Genomic DNA, 19,381 nt, shown 5'->3' with positions numbered 1-19,381 from the left:
GATACAGCAGACAGCGACCTGTAGAGGGGACAAAGACATGTTCACTCCCAGGTGGCCGCTCACAAAAACTCCCAGAATTATTGTCATAAGAGTGCTCGTCTCATTTTTTGTTTGTTTTGTTCTCTGTGCTGTACACCACAGGTCACACATGATGCATTCAAGGACCATTGGACAGGAAAGAAAATCAATCACCAATAAAAAGTCTGATTGTTGTTGACGTTTTATTTTCTAGCTGTTGACAGACGTGAGACCCACCTACAGGTTTTTCTCATTTGCTATTATTGGTCCTCAATAAATCAGAATGATGACAAATGGCTGCATCCTCGTGGCTCCACTTCAAGATGCTTAAATGACACGTGTGATGGATGTGTGCAGATGAACAACAGCTGTTTGTCATCATGTTTATGTGCAAATTGCAGCATGGTATGAAAACATTTGGCACTAAAATGCAGAAATAAACTTTGCACTGAGTTTGTGCTGCTGCGGTTATCCATCATCTGCATAAATATATCACTTTACTCAGCGGTGGCACGCGGATAAGCTGCTCCTTATAGCGCTGTGGGTTTTTTAGGGAGGTGCTGCAGTGTAGAAACTCACCATGGTGCCGAATGGGATGGCTCTGGAGGCGTGGTAGTAGATAGCGATGAAGTTGATGAAGAAGGCCGTCCCGCACACCATGGCCGGGATCATGAAGGCCCCGATGAACATTTGTTTAATCCATCTCCTGCCTGTTTAATCACACACACAGATCAAACGGTACACAGTCAGAAATACCAAAGCATGTAGGCCTGTCGCGATAAGCAATAAATCAATTAATTGCACGATAACTTGGGCTCGATAAGTTTTTCGGCCGCGATTAATTTACATTTAAATTACATTTGCACGTTGCATCGTTTGTTTTCCTCTCTCTCTCTCTCTCTCTCGCTGCCAAAGAGGCTGGATGACAAAAGGCGTCACTCCGGTGCGTCGTAGCGTATAAAGTGTGCAAAGTCCGGCCGTCAGATTTAATATGTCCCGCGGCTTCTGTCTTAAAATGTGTCAAATCAACAGGTAGTTCTTATTTTTTAACTCATTGTGTAACGTTTACATGATGTTCTGAGCAGACCACGGTCAGCTCGTGCGTCGCCACGGTGCGTCACAGTGCTGCAGGGCTTGGACGCTGGTTACAGCAACGCAGAGAGCTCTGAAGCTGGACAACACCGGTTCAACACTTCGACACAATTCACCACGAGACTACACATGCTTATGTATACAAAGTGCTATCAGACAGAGTCCGCGTTGTACAAGTGAAGTTCTCTGCCTTCTTACTGGCGGCACTCACGGCAGCGCCACACATTAGTCCTCTTGCCCAGTCCTCTTGTGCCATCTCTATCAGTTTATTTATGTGTTTTTAAAATTCACTGCAGCGGCCTGATGCACATACACACACGCAGCACGCATGTGCAACAGGTGATCTGTTACCATGACAGGACAGTTTATTACCTCCTTGTTTTGCATACAAACTTCCCCCGAAGTAGCCATTGATGGGAGAGGTTGCAGCATACACAAAAATGGCCGTGCTCAGCATGGATCCTCTCCTGCAGAGAAGAAATAACAACATCAGTCGAGCTCTGTGAGGAGCAGCAGGCTTCATTACCCTCAAAGCTTTATCCCTCATATTCTTGTCTAACTCTTTGTTTTGTGTTTTTCCCTTTTGATTCTTAGTCTGTTGAGGTTTAGCTGAACTGATGACATCTTTTCTTTTCTTTATATGTAAATTAATTATTCAACACTGCTGATATTAATAATAAAATAATGCATTAACTGAGGAGAAACAAAAGATCTGAAAAGAATCTGAAACAAACAAACAAAAACACATCCTGGTGTCTGCACTCACTCTGTGTACAGATCCTCCACCATAGCGACGATGATGACAATGAGGGAGACGGAGAAGATCTGGCAGCCAGAGCCAATGAGTGAAGAGAAGATGAGTGGGTGGCTCGACGGCCTGAACACGTCTCCATGTACCTGCTTCCAGCCGTATTCGTCTCCCAGATCTCTGTCCTGTTGGTACACAGGCACAGAAATGAACTAAACTCATTAAGCACTCACAACTACGATGACGAAACCATCCAACCGAGTTACAACTCCGCAGAATGTGTGGAAAAACGAAGTTACCATGTCATCCATTTCCTCCTCTTTGCTGTATCTGGCGTAATCCTTTCTGAGTGTCCTCATGAGAATCATGGACACCAAACCCACCAAGAAAATGACCATCATGAAGGAGTTGAAGATGGAGAACCAGTGAATCTAAACACAAGAATTATATCGACTTAGACGTAGCAGAAACGGCTCGATTTGCACCTTCCAATGAGAATCTGAGCGGCATTAAGAGACTCACTGCAAAAACACAAAACACTGGACTCACCCTGTGCTGGAAGAAGGATGGATCGAGGTATTTGTCGAAGCGGTCTTCAAACTTTACATCTGACTTCTTCCATTTCACCTGTGAAGGTTCGTTTAGATTTAGACACATATCACAGGCATAACATGAGTATCTGCACATATTAAGTGGAGCCTCCAGTACTTACAGAATAGGACATTGCAATTTTTGTGTTTGGTACAAGTCTGACTTTGCCTTCACTGGTCAGGTTTACGTCAACAATTCTGTTGCCGTTGAAGCCAATCTCCAGCTTCTTGTACGTCCACAGGTAATGGTCTTCTCCATTTTCATCCGCCTCACCAACAATACCTTAAATAGATGCACACATTCGTTTTAGACCGAAAATTGCGATCTCAGACAACGCGATTTTGAGATCGTCAAAGCCACGGTTTTTTGCACTGCTCCTAACTGAATCAGGTTTTGTTTTGTCAAATGCTACGGCTGAAAACGAAAAGAAAACGGAGGAACTGGTCCCTAAAACGAACTCCACCTTTATGTTCGGTACTGTTTCTGCCGGCAGCAGTGGCGCGTCTTCTAAGCCTGTGTCTGTGTCTGTGTGTGCGCGACGTGTGTCACAGTGGAAGGGCCGCGTGTATACGAATGTATTATAATGCTACGAGCACGTACGCGCCCACCTCTCTGAACATTACCAGCTCGTTATATTCAGGTTCGCTGCTGTTTCTGCCGTCAGCAGCTTCTTCTACACGTGTGTGTGTGTGTAGTGGGAGGGCCGCTGTGTGTACATCAGATGCAGACAGAGGCAACAACTAATGACGTCACCAAAACGAAACGCAGGCATTTGATGAAGAGGCTCCATATGAGTTTTTTTTCTTTAAATTTCTTTAAAGAATCATGATATAACATTTTTGCCATATCGCCCACCCCTAGGTATGATGTAAGTTTCTGTGATCTTTGCAAATGCTCATGTGCACTAAAACTTGATTTGAAAAAAATCGTGGATGAAATCGAAATTGCAATATTTGCCAGAAAAATCGCAATTCAATTTATTCTTAAAATCGTTCAGCCCTAAATGCACAGTAGGCGATGTTTTAGCATAATCACCATAGGCAGGTGAACTGAGTCTCTGAGTCTGTAGTCAGTGCTGCTGCTAGTCTGCAAGGTCATAAAGTAATTACTACACCTCTGCTGTTACTGAGCTGCAAGCTTTCTGTGAAATAACTCCAACCAACACCATTCCCGCACAAGCAAACCGGACATCAGGGCAAAGTCTATGTTTATTTTTTCGTATAGGTATATAAGAGGCATCACAGGCAATTGTCTGCGTAAACAGCAGCACCCCACCCACTACCTGCTACATCAGCTCACACAGTTATGTTGAAACAGCTGTAGGAGTGGCAACACTGTGCAAACTGCTACCACGTATGCAGGCAATAACCGGAAGAGTCAGCGATGGCACAGAGCCGTCGCTTCTAATGGAGCACTCCATGGTGAAGGTTGATAATAAAAAGCTCTTTTAATAAAGCATAATCATTAAATGGACTTCTGCCTGGTCAGTTCAGAGACGTTTCTACTAAATTTGCATGATTTCACTGTACAGTATAAAAAGACACAGCCTCATGAGAGAGAAGATATCACCTTTTCAACCAGCGCCGAGCGCTAGATACGGAACAAGAACCACGCAGCCTGTGTCACCACAGGGACTGAAACAAGTGCGTTTTAGTAAGCCATCCGATACATGATGCAGTGTATTGTTTCACTAGCGTGGCAAAGAATGAATGGTCAGGCCCACCCATGAATAAGAACAGGTTTAACTTCTCTATCAAGATAAACAGGCTAATAATAAATGTCATTGTTACTGAGGGAAAAATAGAACAAGAAAATACTACAGGACAACTCAATCCGAGTCCAAAAGGAGCAGAACACCAGCAGTATCACTTACCCCAGATGGGCAGGTCATCTATGTACATTTGGTACCAGTAGTGATTCTTTATGGCGTACACAAAGGCGTCCCGTTTGGCTTTGTCCAGGTCGATTTCACAGTATGTTGTCTGCAAGACTTCATCTGTAGAGAGCATTTTAATGTTTAGATGTAGGGAACTGGGCGCACACACACACACACAAGTGACAGATTACTATCAAGACTTCATGCATGATGTGCTAGACAGGTGGACGTCAGTGTTACCTTTGAACTTTATGTCTAGGCCGCTGAATTCTAGCTCTACTCCCTGCAGAGCCTCTCCGAGCGTTTCATGGTAATGACTGATGGTTTTTTTGGAGCCCGCGCAGAAGGGCAAAGAGAAATACTTGTAGGTCTCCTGTCGGTTGTGGTAAGGCCCCACTGTGTTCATCCATAAAACCACCTCTTCCTTATCTGTGTACTACAAAGACAAAACACATTTTCTTATTGTGCAGTTCAGGAATGCTACACCAGCTCTGCGAGTACTACTGGTTGTAGGACTCCTTGTGGTTACTAGAAGAAGAGTTTTAAGAGTTAGAATAACTTTTAAAAACACACATTTATAGTAACCACACACACACAGCAGTGTCCGGGACAGACTGGTGTGAGTGAGACCACTATCTGCATGAAGTTAGTAATATTCAAATGCATGCAAACAAATGATAATGCAACACATTGAGGTATCACTGCAAAAAACTGAAGGTTAACACTGTTTGCTTACATTCAAGGAAGTTAGCTTCAGTGATATGTGCATCCGCTTTAGCTTTCATGCATTAGATACCTCGACTGAGTCAGGACAACAATAAAGTGTAGATTATTAACGGGTTATAATGAGGGCGTCTGTGTGACCGTGGCAATAAAAAAAAGACAGAAGAATCACTAAGAGGCCCCTTTTTTGTTTAACCGGTACACTTCTACAGTCTTATCAGTAAGTTCTGTCTTATGGCTAAAAAGCTAACAGCACTACGTGAATAAAAAGCGCTCTGATTTCGCTGATTAGCTAACTACACATTAGCTAGCTGCTAACTTAAGTACAGTTTACGCCGGTGCTCAAGGAAAGCTTGTGTGGACAAGTGAGGAAGACATGCTAACTAGCTAGCAGCCAAATGTTAGCCGTAAGCACTTATAAGGCCGAGACGTGGTGACAAGTTAGCTAGCTATATGAACGCGTATCTGTTTGATTAATCACCGAGTATCGGTATATAACCGGATAGGCTAAATCACGAACGCTGTCATGAGTGCAATTCTGTTTTCCGGGCTGCAGCTAGCCGCCGCAGCTACAGTTAGCATGTAACACAGAAGCACAAACGTCCATTATTTCCACGGCTCCCCCTTTTTTCAATCGGCCTCTCAAAACGCTGTCTTACCGTGTGGTCGTGTTCGTCTGCGCCGGCAGGTAATAAAGAGCCCACTGCTGCGAGAAACACCGCCGCTGCCACCTTCCACCTGGGAGATCCCATTATTTTCGGAGAAAGTATGCAGAAAGATTGGGGATGTTAGCTTTGTAGGGCTATCCCACCTTCTTCCTGGTTGTATGACAGAGGCAATTTTTAGGGATGCTGTCGTACGCATATGGCGTAAGAGCTTCACGAACTCTCATCGCACGTCCGTCGGATTGGCTCGGCCGAGTCACGTGGTTCGTGTCCACCAATCAGCGTGCAAAGCGGTGGATTAAACAGTGAATAAAGAAACGCCATCGACGCATCGTCCGCAACCTTCAGCCACGTCATCCGACTGCCTGGAGGCTGGAGCTTCACCTTTTGACAGAGCTGGTGCAGGAAACATTATCCCACAGACACAACCTATTTATTAGGTTATAAATTCCAGAATATGAAAAATAAAAAACTTTGTGCATGGAAATTTTGTGTAATTTTGTTTACATTTTGGACTCACAACTCTGTATTGTGCATTTACTGAAAGTGAAATTGTGTGATCTGAGACCAACATGAAAGTGTGTTTCTTGGCACACAGACAGCGGTTTCCCTGTGTAAGCTGAGCTTTTTTAAACTTATCTGAAAGAATCACATATTAGAACACAAACCTCACAATACAAAAGAGATAAAGTTCATGATAAAGCTCACCATTTATTAGCTGGAACACTTCCCAGCATGACAATCTGTCAACTCATTTAAGACGATGTGAAAATAAGGCCTTGTTCACACCTTGGCATTATCATTTTAGAGGAGATCCTATCAGATTTAGACAGCTTTATGTACAGGTGTTCTCACTAAGACAACTATACTTTTCAATAAGACCAAGATAAGACCCAGTCTGCAGTCTGAGTCACACATTACCTTTCAGTATGTACTACAAACTGTGTATGTGTCACATTTGTGGGTCAAAAAATCCAACTAATACAGTATAACATCCTGGTACTTCTGACCTTCTGCATCTAATGTACTGTGTATCGGCACATACAAACCAAACAGAAAAGCTGAATCAAACACTGGAGCGCAGCCTTAGTGTGTTTTGTTTTGCTGCCTCTTTGCAAACATACATGATGTAGGTGTTTATTTGCATAAAGAGCGAAGATCCGAACATATCTGAGTCGCATGGAGACGCACTCTTAAGTGTGTTTTGATGTACTTAAAGCTGCTATCTGACCACTCAGTGGGGATTCCAATGCCAAGTGAGAACCTGGCCTATTGAATTTAAAGTAACACATATGCAGCATGTGATCACTGTGCAGTGCAGAATCAGGTAAAATCAGAGCTCTGCTTCTGAACGGGGTTTTTCTGCTTCATTGGTCTTTGCAGCTTTACAACGACCGGACAAATTTCCTGCAGAGGAGACAAGAAGCAGGACGCATTTTATAGAAATGAAACCGTTATTTAACAGGCACAGATTTGCAGAGGCTGTTACAGAATGTCTCACTTTATGATGTCAGGCAGGCGGGCGTCTCTATATAAGCCGTTGTGTAGATATCCCAGAGAAGCCTCAAATGTCACCAGTTTTACTCGCTCTGCATCCTGGGCCCTCACTGCTACCTCATACATCTGAGAGAGGACAGTTAAAGGAAAGTTCACTCTGCTCAAAGCAACAAGAGATAATCAATCACAGCTATAACATTAAATGATCGTTCAGTCCGACCTCCTGAAGAACGTGAATGGGGACCAGGTGGTCGTCCTCTGAATGCAGGAAAAGTATTTTGCTTTTCATTTTCTTCAAACTGCAGAAGAGTTAATGCACTTTATTAGTTATAATAACTTCACTAGTTAATAAATGTCTGAACTTAACCTTCAGTTAATATTTGACCTACTTTTCTTCAGTTGGAAACACAACCTTGTTGTTCGCCCATGGCTCCGGGAAAAAGTACTCCAAGCCTGGAAGTCTCCAGTAAAACTTCAAAAAGGAAAACATTGCACAGGTGTGTGTGTGTGTGATGCAGTGGCAGGAATATGACACCTAAATACACCTAAGTATCAATAATGTAGTTAGATGAGCCTACCCAAATGAAAGGGTTAACTGGTATTTTCTGTCGGGCGCTGTTGAATGCACCCTCCAGGATTACACCGTCGAAAAACGTGTCTGAAAAGAAGAGGAAAAAGTGAGACGCTGGCACTGTGTCATCTTATTTCTATTTGACAAATATACAACTGAACTAACCCTGCTCGATCAATTGGACTGCTGTGTTAGTGGCCACTCTGCAAAGAAGCAAAGAACGGCATCTTCAGTTGTGGGTTAATTTCAATGTTGTCCTTAATACTGTCAATTAAACAATAAAAACTCTTCCTAGTATTTGAAAAAAAAAAAGTGAGCATTAATATATTCAAAACACCTCTTTACAGCAATGACCTGAATCATTCCCAGTCTTTCTTTACTGACCCAGTGCCAAGAGAGTGTCCCCATATGACCACCAGGCTCTTTCCACTGCGTGCTTTGACCCAGTTGTACATGTAGAGGGCATCAGTGGTCAGACCAGCCTCAGTCGGCTCCCCCGTGGAGTCTCCAAAACCTGCCAGAGCATTTCACATCAGCCGCCGCTCACACACAGACAGACCACACACTGCCACTGCTCCTCACTGCCACAAGGTGGCAGTCAAACCTGCACCACATAGATGCTGACCCAAAGTTGAACTGTCATCTTTTGACGGCCTCACAACAACAAAGTCGTCAAGGTTATGCAGTCTGAAGTGATTATGTGGCAGAAAACGATATTAAATTAATGTGAGCGGGCTGTGCATTGTAATCAATAAGGAGGCAAAGAAGCATAGAGATGGAACATTTGTTTAAAAGAGGAGTCATAAATCTTCATTTGCACCAACCTCTGTAGTCAGGCACCAGCACGTGGTAACCAAGTGCACTCAATACCTGTCGGCACATAATGCTTATTTATCATCAGAATGGCTACTTTCATATCACACCTCCTAAAAGATTAATCTGTTTGTGTTGGTGATCACTCACTTTTGCCACTCCCACCCGATGAGTGGCTGCCCTGTTGAAATGATTAAACAAACACAAGTGCCAACAAATTGGTGTGTTTTCTTTTTTCAAATAAAAAAAAAAAGAATTGGTGGTGGTGTGGAACTTTTACTCCGAATCTTCAGGGGCCAGCTCTTAATGCCAATGCATTATTTATCATACCTTGTGCCAGTGTTCCCATGAAGATATATGAAAACTGGACTTCCATCGCCTAAAGTGTTCTGGTACCACGCCAGGTCCTTCCCCTGTGCCTCCTCCCACCGGCTTTCAGGAACAGTGTGCCTTGTATAGGTCAAAACAATGTACTGCTTAGAAATACACTAATTATTGGATCATTAAAAAAACGAGTACCGTGCTATAGTCTTACACTCACCATACGCCGAGGGAAATTCCCTCCTCTGAAGTTAAGTACATGTTGATGGTGTGATTAAGGGAGAATTCAGCAGGTTGGCTGAGGTCAACAAAGAATGGCACCCTGACTACAAACAGGACAGGAGGAGAGGTGGGATTATTATATGAGCAACCTGAGGATTAGCAGTACCTCTGAAAGGCAGAGAGAGAATTCACTTACGTCTGTGCTTGTAAACAAAGTGTTGCATTAATTCTGGGAGCGTCTTCAGAGAGACAGGCACCAAAATGAAGATAACAAAAAGGGCCAGTAAGCCCCTTTTCAGCCACCGGCGGGACCTGAAAACAAGCAGCGAGAGAGACAGAGAGAATTTTTATACCTAAGCCAGTTACCAGAGTAACAGTCAGCAGCAACACATAACCATAAATATAGACATTAACAGCATTATCAGTACTATGGATCACCAGCTGATGATTTGACTGTTAAAGACCCCATGCACAGGATTTAGTGACACATAGTGGTGAGGTTGGAATTGCAACAAACATGGAGGTCCCTGAAGAAGTGGGCCTACTCCATATATCTATATACATGGCTCATTGGTTACAGATGATGATGATCAATGATTATGACCTGCCAACCAATGAACCCATACAAACTGGTCTGCAGATCAACCACTCGGATCCATTCTATATCTAACCTCAGCTGCAATTCTGCAGAGTTTATGGATGACTCAGCAAATGTGAGTTTCATCCAGTAAGAGAAGAGAAAGAGTGAGTCGGAGTGGAAAGAAACCACCTGCAGCTTCATTCAGGAAAAATCTGACAAAAACAATAACAGTGTGAGAGGCAGCGAATGGACTGTGAAGCAGGTGCAGCAGGGAATGTGCTGCTGCTGCAGCATCAAAAGCCAGGAGGGGAGGTGTTTTTATTTTATTATTAAACAATATATTTATTGACAATTTTACTTATAGATGCACACGTCCACCTGTGCATATACACACACAATTCTAGAAAATATATAGACCTGTGCCTCATTAACAGAGGCACCTGCTGTGATACAAGTGTTGTTAACACAAACAAACGGTACACATACACATCATAAACCTTCGTCTATTTGAACTCATTAACCCTGTTCATCATGCTGGACCTAAATTTCTAGCTTTACGGATCTCTATCACACAGATTTCTGAAAGCAAGACAGGTTAGATTTAGGTAGGCGCACAGAAAAGAAGGCCATTTCACATTTACTACCAGACGGTTCCTGCGGCATGAATATTCAAACATTAATATGGGAGAAAAGAAGTGAATGATCTAATCAGAAAAGCAGAGTGTCATTGAAGTCAGTCCCGACTCCCTGGAGGCAACAGCAGAGAAGAGAATGCTCCTCAGACGATTGCCAATTAATGGACAATACATCCCACCCCTTCCATTAACACTCTAATCAGCCAGAAGAGTTCCTTTAGTTAAAGGCTGATTTCTCCACACTGCTCCAGGGAAACATATAGGAGGTCATTTATTCTAGAAGCCATGACGCTCTTCAGAAGTAACTCTGGTACTTCAATGTGCACTTCCAAGTATTATAGTCTATTAAAAATAAAACAGGCCAAAAAGTTTGACAAAGTTGTCAATAAATGCTGTAAAAATAAACTGTAATAGGAAATAATTGAAGCTTTGGTTCACTTTGATGCAATAATAAATATTAAAATAAACTAAAAAAAAATGGGAGGCTAATCATTGTGTCTCTATTTTCTTTGGAGTTAATGATTACACCACATAAAGCAGAAAGTAGCACAAGTATCGCAGACGCAATAGCGCCCCCCCTTTCTAACGAGTGGTACTACAGGTAGTCATTGTGAGTAAACACGCAGGGATTACTTCAGTGATCACTTAAGCGTCTGTTTCCAAACACATTTCCTACAAACACCAACTTAGTGGCGATGTAGCATAATGCTAATACATCAGTTAAGCTAACTATTAGCTAGCTCCTGCAACTTACGGTGCCCCCTCCTTCTTCTTCTGGACCCTCGCTGTCCTCTGGACCCCACTGCTGTCAGAGGATGGAAAACTCTGTTTGACGTTCCTCTTCTTCATCATTTAATCCCAGCAGTAATTTCCAAAAAATATGCTTAAATACATATACTGACGCTCAGTCAACAGGAGGTCTGAGAGACTTTTCCCAAAGTTTGACCAAAGTGCAGAGGAGAGGGGAGGCGCCGTGTTTGTTAAGGTAGCGCCGCTTTAATCATGGTTTATTAGTAACGCAGCACACAGAGAACACGCGACTCCACCTTAAACAAACCACATTTTGACGGAAGCCTGAATTTCCTGTAATTATGAGGAAAATAAAAACAAAGATGACGCAAAAATACAATAAATTAAGCACATTTAATTATAAATATTGCACTTATTACACTATAGTGTAAGAGTTTACAGTGAGTGGCAGGTCATTTATTAAAATTATTGCATGTACCAAATCAAAGCCTTAAATTTGCAAGGTTAATGGAATCAAGCCTTTTATAAAGCATAAAAAAAGAATAAGAAATAGGCACAATTCAGCCACACAAGAAGATATATGGCAGAAAGGAAGCAGTAAATGTGTGGTCAATTAAATCTTGTGCCTTAAAACAAAAATAAAATACATGGTTTAGAGGAATTATGGTCAAGCAAGCCTGCAGAAGAGTTCAAGAAAACCCGGAGACTCAGTCCTAAAGAAAGGGTGGATGGATGCTGTTCTGCAGGGCCATTTTCTTTCATGTCTCCATCTCTCTGCTCTTTGATATCTGGACAACTGATTAGACATTTTATTCTGCTCTCTATAACATAGCAGAGCAATATACAAGGTCAAGCCTCGACAGATCAGACAGGCATACATCTGCTTTTTTTTGCACCAGCATATTACTTCTAATGGCCAAATATATATATATATATATATATATATATATATATATATATATAAGCTTTCTGGTCTTAATGTGGTGTCAGTGGCATACTTGGAGTAAATACTGAGTGCCTTTTTGGTGTTTTTTCCATTACCGAGAGATGTATGTTTTAAATTTCTGTCTGCAGTAACAGCAGTGCTGTGTTTGGAATAAAGAGCAACATAAACCTCCATGGGAATAGACTGTGTGAGAACAACATGAGCAGGAATTATTATTGCATCAAGACCAACATGTTTTGTTTCCAATAGCAGGAGCACATTCAAACTATAATTCTATCAGGCAGTTCATACTTCACATCTGCTTTATAGCACACATTTAAAAACATTGTGTAACATTTCCCATAAACACAAACTGTGAAAGGGTCTGGTTTAAAGAGAGCACTTAGCAGGACAACCTTGGCTATACTGGCTATACAAAAGTAAAGTGCAGCCCCACTGTTTATCACTTTATCTGCCTGCATGCAGTGAAAACATGCCTCCAAAATAATAAAAAGGATTTTGCAGATGTCCACTTCAGCAACTGTGTGGCTCAGGCTTTATTAGAGAGCCAACAGAGAGGACGCAGGCTGCAGCAGAGTCCTCTGGTAGCTGATGGGTCAGGTACACTCCAAAAGTTATCTGAAAAAAAACCCCACAAAATAATTCACATTGATCGTTCTTTTCATGCATGTGCACTTTACCCGCCCCCACAAACAAACACGGAGCTTCTCCATGAAGGAGCAGTAATTGTTTTTGACTGACCTTCCCGGTGCGGTATGCAGACAGGGACGTTAGAGGCTCTTTTGTTTTGGTCCCGGTGTCCTGGTCCACTCCAACCATCTGGCACCTTCCGCACCGACCTGCAACCTTTTTTGTTAATCACAGAGACGGCACATTTATTCTGTGAAAAGTCCACTCTCGGTGCATTTGAAGATTTAATCGTTTATCTCAAAGAGTCAGCTCACCAGGAATTGAGTGCTGCCAATAATCAAGTGTGACCAATTATCCTCCTCGAATGGTTCTACTCCAGCGATGACTAAATTGGCTCGGAAGCGGCTAATGACATTCTCTGTGTCAAGGAGCTGATTGGCCTCAGAATCGTCCTGCCTGGGAGAGGGAATGTAGAAAATTGCACGTTATTTTTACAGCGTTTTGTAAAACGATCCACTGTAATGTAGATGCACGGGCGTTGCCGCATCCTGAGCAGTGCATATTTATAAATAACATGTCATGTGTTCAAACCTGCAGCTCATTAGTTTGTGAATGAGCTCCCCGCTGGCACGGTTGATCATTAGATACTGAGCTTCATTCACCAGGGAGAGGGACGTGGTGGCGGCAACTAGAGGGGAAAGACTTCATATTACCCCAGTGATTTGAAGAAAACATGTGGATTTATAGTGTGAGCAGACTGTTTTCTAAAAGGCCTGAAACTGATGTTATACTGAAGAAAATGTTTGATGTAAGACTGAACAAAATGTGCATTCACAACTCATACATAAGTCAGTTTATCAGGATATGAATAAAATCTTAAATCACTTCCTCTTCAGTAAATAGAAAAGTGATAATCTACAGGGGGGGGGAAAGCAGCTGCTACAAGGAGCTTGTGTTTTATATTGAGAAAATTGTTCTAGATAAAGTATTTAGATTCATCCTTTTAAGGCAAGAATGCAAAAATGTGATGCTAATTAATTTGCAGTCATACAGATGAGAGACTTCACTCAAGAGGGTTAATCCACTTGTCCAGAGGAGACCGACGAGTGGAAACAGTTTCCTAAAGTTTGCTGTAGTGCTGCAGGAGAGCAGCCTAAAGTCAGACGGTATAACTTTCAGGGCATTATCATGGGAATGTCACACAAATATTCAAAGGAAAGCCGGGATTACAAACTATAAAAGAGCCAGTCTGGGATGGATGTATTCATTGTATTATGGGAAATGAAGACCTGTAGTCTTTTTGAAGCTTAACCCACACCATGGACTAAAAGCTGGGATATTTTGGGTGACTTGCAAAAGAAAGGTTTGAGAAAAAGAACTGTTGAATACCCAGTTACCCCAGAAAAGCTCAAAAGACATTACTTTCCCCTTAATGCAGGAAAGGATCTGGAAAATGTTGCAGCTACGGGTGGGAGGAGAGAGTGTGGGCTAAATTGATTCTTGTTCACTTTCTGTTCTCATCTCTTTTCTTGCCTGTACCTTCTTTTGTCCGTCCGTCTCTCTATCCTGCTGTCCGCTGCTTTTTCCATTTCTCCCCATGGCTTCAATTCTCTCTTGCCTGCAGAGTTTTTTTTCTGAACCAGCAACACCAGCTAATAAGAACAGGTTGGTGAACATTCCCTACAGGTAGCTCTGGTTTTACCAGAACAAAAAGGAACATGGGGGGAGCTCTGTATATTTCAGCTAACTAAGCTAACATGCTAAAGTCACTTCAAAAGAGAAGAATTAATTCAAAGTTTCTCTTCCTGTGATTGGAGCACAGACATGGTGCTGACATGGTGTGTATTTACACACCCCCCCTCTTGCAGATTCACCGCTGCTGTAATGCATTTCAGTATTATCTCTTCCTTAGATCCTCTCTTGCTATCAAACAGGCAGCTTCCAACACAGGGGTTTCCATTAAAAATCTGTTATCTCCCAGCTCAAGTTGAGATAACTCCACTTTCACAAGGTGAGTGGTGTTGAGCATAAAGCTGAACTACAAACCTGTGTTCTCAAATCCCATTTTATGTTAAATGTTCCAGGTCCAGGTCCCTGACCTCCGAATAAGTTTCCAAATATGTTGCCCGCATGTTAAACTTTCCACTCTCAGCTGCTCCGCTTATGTAGAGCAGTATTAATCACACCATGAATCAGTTATTAAACCTGACTCTGATACACACGGGCTTTAAGAAACTGGTTATACTGTCACATCTTCTATGTTTTAGCAGTGACCGAGCAGTGTTACTGTATGTAGCTGTGCCACAACGGATGAATCGGGAATAAACAAAGCAAGGCAGAGCAGGTGGGATGCTTGTAGAGGTACCTCCGCTGGGCCTCTTCTTCATTTCTCGGGTGAAATCAGGTCTTTGTCTTATCAGGCGGCACGGCTGTCCAAGGAAGTCTGAAAGCCACAAAGCAGCCTCATCTCCACAGTCGACAGTCTCAACCCTGGGGGAAGGAGGAGGATTATATTCAGGAGGCCCTGGGGGAAATCTACAGAGTTTTGATGCTGCTTACTATTTGGTGCGACATCTAATCCAAGAATCAGTGGATGAGTAGCTTTTTTTAACCTGTGACTCGTCATGTGGGGATCTGTCAGAGGAGATTAATATCACCTCTTGCTCATTGTTTGTTTTTCCATAAAAAATGGTAAGCAGCAGGAATTTCATAAGAAAGCCAGCCACTAAATAAAAGCTAGCACAAAGAACGATGCAGAGAGAAGACGTGTGTGTGTGTGTGTGTGTGGGCCGGAGAGAAATAAGGAACAAATGATATGTGTCACTATATTTCCTGCAGCTGCAGCTTTCAGATGTCTTAACATCGCCGGCTCACCTGTCACCACACACTCTACTCTGGCACACCTGGCTGCTCGTGTGCAATTGAGTTTTGCTTTGCAGGGGAACAGAAATGGTATCCATCCCTGTAGGGCGACAAGGAAAACAAAACAAAACAAAAAAGTCAAAAATTCCAGCAGAAACTCCGACTGTTAAGCTGCGTGTTTATTTTCAGGCGAGCCGTGGACACACTCTGACCTGATGCCCGCAGGAGCAATTTGTCTGAGGGAAGGTGGACTTGTGGGCGAATGAGGCATAAACGCGGCTCTCTCTTCTGACTCAGGCACACGCCGTTTCCATTCACCACCATCCAGCCTCTGTCATACAGTAAACCCAGCGGTCCCACCGGCCAGTCGTGGACCTGCATTAAGAGCAGAGTCAGGTAGAGCACAGGAATAAAAAGAGAGGAGACATAAAAAGAGGAGAGAGGCGGTGCTCCAGACCTCGTACGCTCCACATGATTTGATGGGATAAATGTAGATGTTGGTCAGAGTATAAGCCTCCCCGTGGCTGTTTGAATCTCTGTGTGCAAATCCCTTCAGTGAGGCTTCTGTGGCCGTCTCCTCATCCACTTTACATATTCCTCCATTAGTCATTTTGGGTGAAGGATGGTTGTCGGAGCCCCGTGATGCTGCGGTGGCTGTTTTCAGCTTCTGCAGCCTCACTTGGTCCACTGTGACCGGTTTCTCCACAAAGCACTCGACAACAAAGCTCAGGAACTTTTGACAGTCTTCAAACGTTGACATGTAGCCAAAGGACACTCGGACGGATCCGGTCGGCTGGCCGTCCACAAGGTCAAGGCTGTCTCCGCAGACATGGCCGGCCTTGAAAAGAGAGAGAGGGGGGGGAACAAAAGTCATTGTTTTTCTCTACCTACCTACAAGCGCCCTTAAAAAAGTTTCTCTCTGCTTCTTCATCGCTCACCTGCAGGTTTCTCCTCATCTGCTCGTTGGTAATCCCCAGGAAAGACTGACAGGCACCGGTGTTGCAGAAGCAACCTGTGCGCACGTGAATATTGTAGAGACTGGCCATTCTGTCTACCTGGGGGGGGGGGCGCATGTGTTAAATACACTGTTGTTAAATAAAAAATACATGTTGTATTTTACATGCACCTGTGCGTATCCAATTATCTGTCCTTTAGAATCTGTGAGGTTAAAGTTCAGGATGGCGCCCTGTGTGACTGGGCTTTCAAACTGGCCTTCGGTGTACATCTGAGCCACTGGTCTCCCGTTGCCATGGCAAAGACTTGACAGCAGCATGTAAGTGTAGCGTGCCAAGCCGAAGGTGTGCTGTTGGATGTTGTGCATGTTCCCTGAAGGGAAAAAAAAAGGGATGAGGATGAGAATGCTTCGTGTTATCATCAGAATTATCAGAGCTATCATTTGAAATGAAGGGACTGAATGTTAAAATTACCTGTGATCCTGTAGAGAGCATCAAACCCATGGTTTACACCGATGATGTCCAGGAAGGACACGGTGCCATCTTCAAACCTTTATCAGGGAGAAAAGTAAACATTTCATTTCAGGATAAAGACGCAGAGAACTGTACGTTCCCGGGGAAATATATAAGATTTGACAGGCTTATATTGTGCTTTACCTGTCAGAAATGTTTGCCGCCTGCACATAATAATCTTCTCCAGACAGGTAAGCTGCTGCTGTGCCTCCACCAAAATAAGTCTTTTTTAGTATGCCTGCTGCATCATTGCGGACAAGGAGGGCCCCCAGACCTGTGGGGAAGCCAAACATCTTGTAGAAGGAGATGGGGATGAAATCAGCAGGGCAGGTCTGTAGGTTTAGAGAGGAACAGCTGACAAGAGCAGCTGCATCCAGGAGCACAAACCAACGGCCTTTGTGGGCACATGCTGGGTAGAGGCGTCTTGCTTGGATGCCTTTCACATGGCTAAGTGGATACTTCTTCCCTGAGAAGTTGCTCTGCGCCGGGTAGCAGAAGAGGTGCGGCGTCTGGCAAATAACATCTTCACCTTGAGCTTCATCCTCCGTCCTGTTATCCAACTCCTGCGGGGAAACAGGCACAGCAGCTACCCCCCGGCTACAAGTCAGTCCTCTCATGCCAACTACAGAGGTATGGCTGTCAGTGAGGTAGCAGAAGTGACTCCCTGCTTCACTCTCAGTCGGCGGCCTCCAGGGAAAGCTCTCAGCCACTAATTTGAGAGCAGCTGTACAACCAGAAGTGAAAATCACAGAGTACTCCTCAGGGGTGGTGTTAAAATGCTGCAATACCCTGTAAGAAAACGTTCCTTTTTTCTTTTCTTTTTTTACTCATTGAATCCTACAAAGTACAATTGAAAGGATTCACTGGGCCCACTGTGACTCCTTCTGAGGAGGAGGCTTTTACCTGTATCTGACCCTCTCCACTGTGTCATGTGTCAATCTGCTGCTCGGGCTGTGGCTGTGGGGGTTTCCTAAGGGGGGGAGATAAAGTGCTTAAATGCTCTGAAATTATTAAAAAAAAAAAAAAAAAAACAGCAGAAGAAGAGCAGTGTCTCACCGTACACGTTCCTTGACATGTCCTGGCAGTAGTCCCTGACCAGAGACTCTGGGTACAGAGTCGCTGCTGCATGATCCAGATATGTTATTCCTGTTTACACCAGAGGAGCAGTCATGTAAGCTGTCAGCCACACACACACACACAACACACACACACACACAACACACACCTTTAATCCGCGTGAACTCCTGCTCGATCACGTCTCGGAAGTTTCCTCCATATCCGTAGTGACTCCAGAGCTGCTGAAAAGTTTCAAAAGTGCAGAGTTTAAGGAAATCCATCGATCGAGAGAGAGAGAGAGAGAGAGCCGCAACAGAGCGCAGCGGCTTCACACACACACACACACACACACACACACACACACACACACTGCCCCACCAGGGGTCCAAGTGCAGACACATGCGACACGTTTTATTCACGGACTCACACCAAAGCCGTGTTGTAATAACGCTCCGTCAGTGTCATGTGACAGGAACGCTTGTGACTCCCCCTACTGTTTGTTTTAGCTCAGTTCCGCCATATTTTAAGAGTTTTAAGTTGTTTATTCTTCTCCATAGATTTACAGTATGTTGTGACGTCATGTAATATAATCTCTAGAACCATAAAAAAAACCCCACCAACAGACAGGAGAATGGACAAAATTAGTAAACAAACACTCCACAACAACACAGGCATTGTGAGCTTCACACAGACCCACTGAGCTCCTCCACCACATATGAACCATATATGTGGTATATATCCCCACCAGTTATGCTCCAGAGTTTAGACCAAGTCTTGTTTTATTATATAAACTTTACTATATAATAAAATACATAAAATGTTTCCCATATTGTGAAAAGTTGGAATGTTTCAGTGTCACTAAATGATTATTCATGTGTATTCTGTGAATGATAACTCCACCAGGTTTGATCAGGAGCCAACAACGAGCCAAATCCTCAGAATGTGCAGAGCTGGGCGACCGTGGCACAGTAACCTCGTTACACTTCATCTGGCTCCAAACAAGGTGCACAAAGGAGGACATTAATCCCAAGTGACTGCTCCTGAAAATGGTATTAAAAGTATTGATTAGCTCCTGCGTAATGATTACTTTATTGTAAGGCTATAGCAGCTCTGATGATAAAAGAAGCATTCAGCCAATTTCTCCTTTAGGCAAAGAGGTAATTTAGGTATCTACTCTGCTTTCGGTAACTGTAACTGATTACTCCAAGAGTCTCAGTAATCACTTCACAGTAATCCAATTGCATATAATCCCCAACTCTTTAATCTCATTGAGACACAAGGTACATGAAGGAGAGGAAATTAGTCACAACCGATTGGCA

The 19,381-nt window shown here is 43.4% G+C and overlaps 3 protein-coding genes across 5 annotated transcripts in view; all 3 read right to left on the bottom strand.

The window, feature by feature from the left end:
- tm9sf3 (transmembrane 9 superfamily member 3) overlaps positions 1-5,916 on the bottom strand; it is an 11,287-nt gene extending 5,371 nt beyond the window's left edge. Inside the window, exons 1-10 of the mRNA XM_028424282.1 lie at positions 5,708-5,916; positions 4,566-4,761; positions 4,323-4,445; positions 2,571-2,731; positions 2,408-2,485; positions 2,158-2,289; positions 1,877-2,043; positions 1,483-1,577; positions 598-728; positions 1-18 (exon numbers count right to left, since the gene is read on the bottom strand). The exon at positions 1-18 is cut by the window's left edge and continues 122 nt beyond it. Coding sequence (XP_028280083.1) covers positions 1-18; positions 598-728; positions 1,483-1,577; positions 1,877-2,043; positions 2,158-2,289; positions 2,408-2,485; positions 2,571-2,731; positions 4,323-4,445; positions 4,566-4,761; positions 5,708-5,800 — 1,194 coding nt within the window. The 5' untranslated portion in view covers positions 5,801-5,916. The remainder of the gene's footprint in view (positions 19-597; positions 729-1,482; positions 1,578-1,876; positions 2,044-2,157; positions 2,290-2,407; positions 2,486-2,570; positions 2,732-4,322; positions 4,446-4,565; positions 4,762-5,707) is intronic.
- A 483-nt stretch (positions 5,917-6,399) lies between these two features.
- On the bottom strand, positions 6,400-11,313 carry LOC114447185 (monoacylglycerol lipase ABHD12-like). The gene is made up of 13 exons (XM_028423308.1): positions 11,107-11,313; positions 9,334-9,449; positions 9,136-9,241; positions 8,925-9,044; positions 8,745-8,775; positions 8,606-8,651; positions 8,166-8,295; positions 7,947-7,984; positions 7,789-7,868; positions 7,600-7,682; positions 7,431-7,509; positions 7,215-7,336; positions 6,400-7,120 (listed from the first exon to the last, which is right to left on the bottom strand). Exons 1-13 carry the CDS (start codon positions 11,202-11,204, stop codon positions 7,099-7,101), a joined length of 1,071 nt encoding a protein of 356 aa, XP_028279109.1. The 5' UTR covers positions 11,205-11,313; the 3' UTR covers positions 6,400-7,098.
- A 753-nt stretch (positions 11,314-12,066) lies between these two features.
- mocos (molybdenum cofactor sulfurase) lies at positions 12,067-18,511 on the bottom strand. Of its 3 annotated transcripts, none has more exons than XM_028423968.1 (15): positions 18,232-18,511; positions 18,063-18,152; positions 17,910-17,976; positions 17,151-17,795; positions 16,968-17,044; positions 16,667-16,866; positions 16,479-16,595; positions 15,998-16,378; positions 15,753-15,915; positions 15,553-15,640; positions 15,044-15,168; positions 13,270-13,366; positions 12,993-13,134; positions 12,790-12,894; positions 12,067-12,666 (listed from the first exon to the last, which is right to left on the bottom strand). In XM_028423968.1, exons 1-15 carry the CDS (start codon positions 18,461-18,463, stop codon positions 12,562-12,564), a joined length of 2,634 nt encoding a protein of 877 aa, XP_028279769.1. In that variant the 5' UTR covers positions 18,464-18,511; the 3' UTR covers positions 12,067-12,561. The 3 variants fall into 3 exon arrangements, with proteins under 3 accessions (XP_028279769.1, XP_028279770.1, XP_028279771.1); XM_028423969.1 differs by having other exon boundaries at positions 17,151-17,730; XM_028423970.1 differs by lacking the exons at positions 12,067-12,666; positions 12,790-12,894; positions 12,993-13,134; positions 13,270-13,366 and adding an exon at positions 15,238-15,312 and having other exon boundaries at positions 15,039-15,168.
- Positions 18,512-19,381: the final 870 nt, after the last annotated feature.

This window comes from Parambassis ranga, chromosome 15, assembly GCF_900634625.1.
Source record: "Parambassis ranga chromosome 15, fParRan2.1, whole genome shotgun sequence".
In the NCBI taxonomy this organism is placed as follows: domain Eukaryota; kingdom Metazoa; phylum Chordata; class Actinopteri; family Ambassidae; genus Parambassis; species Parambassis ranga.
The sequence above is the reverse complement of the archived record's forward strand: the minus strand, read 5'-3'. Positions and strand labels throughout refer to the sequence as shown.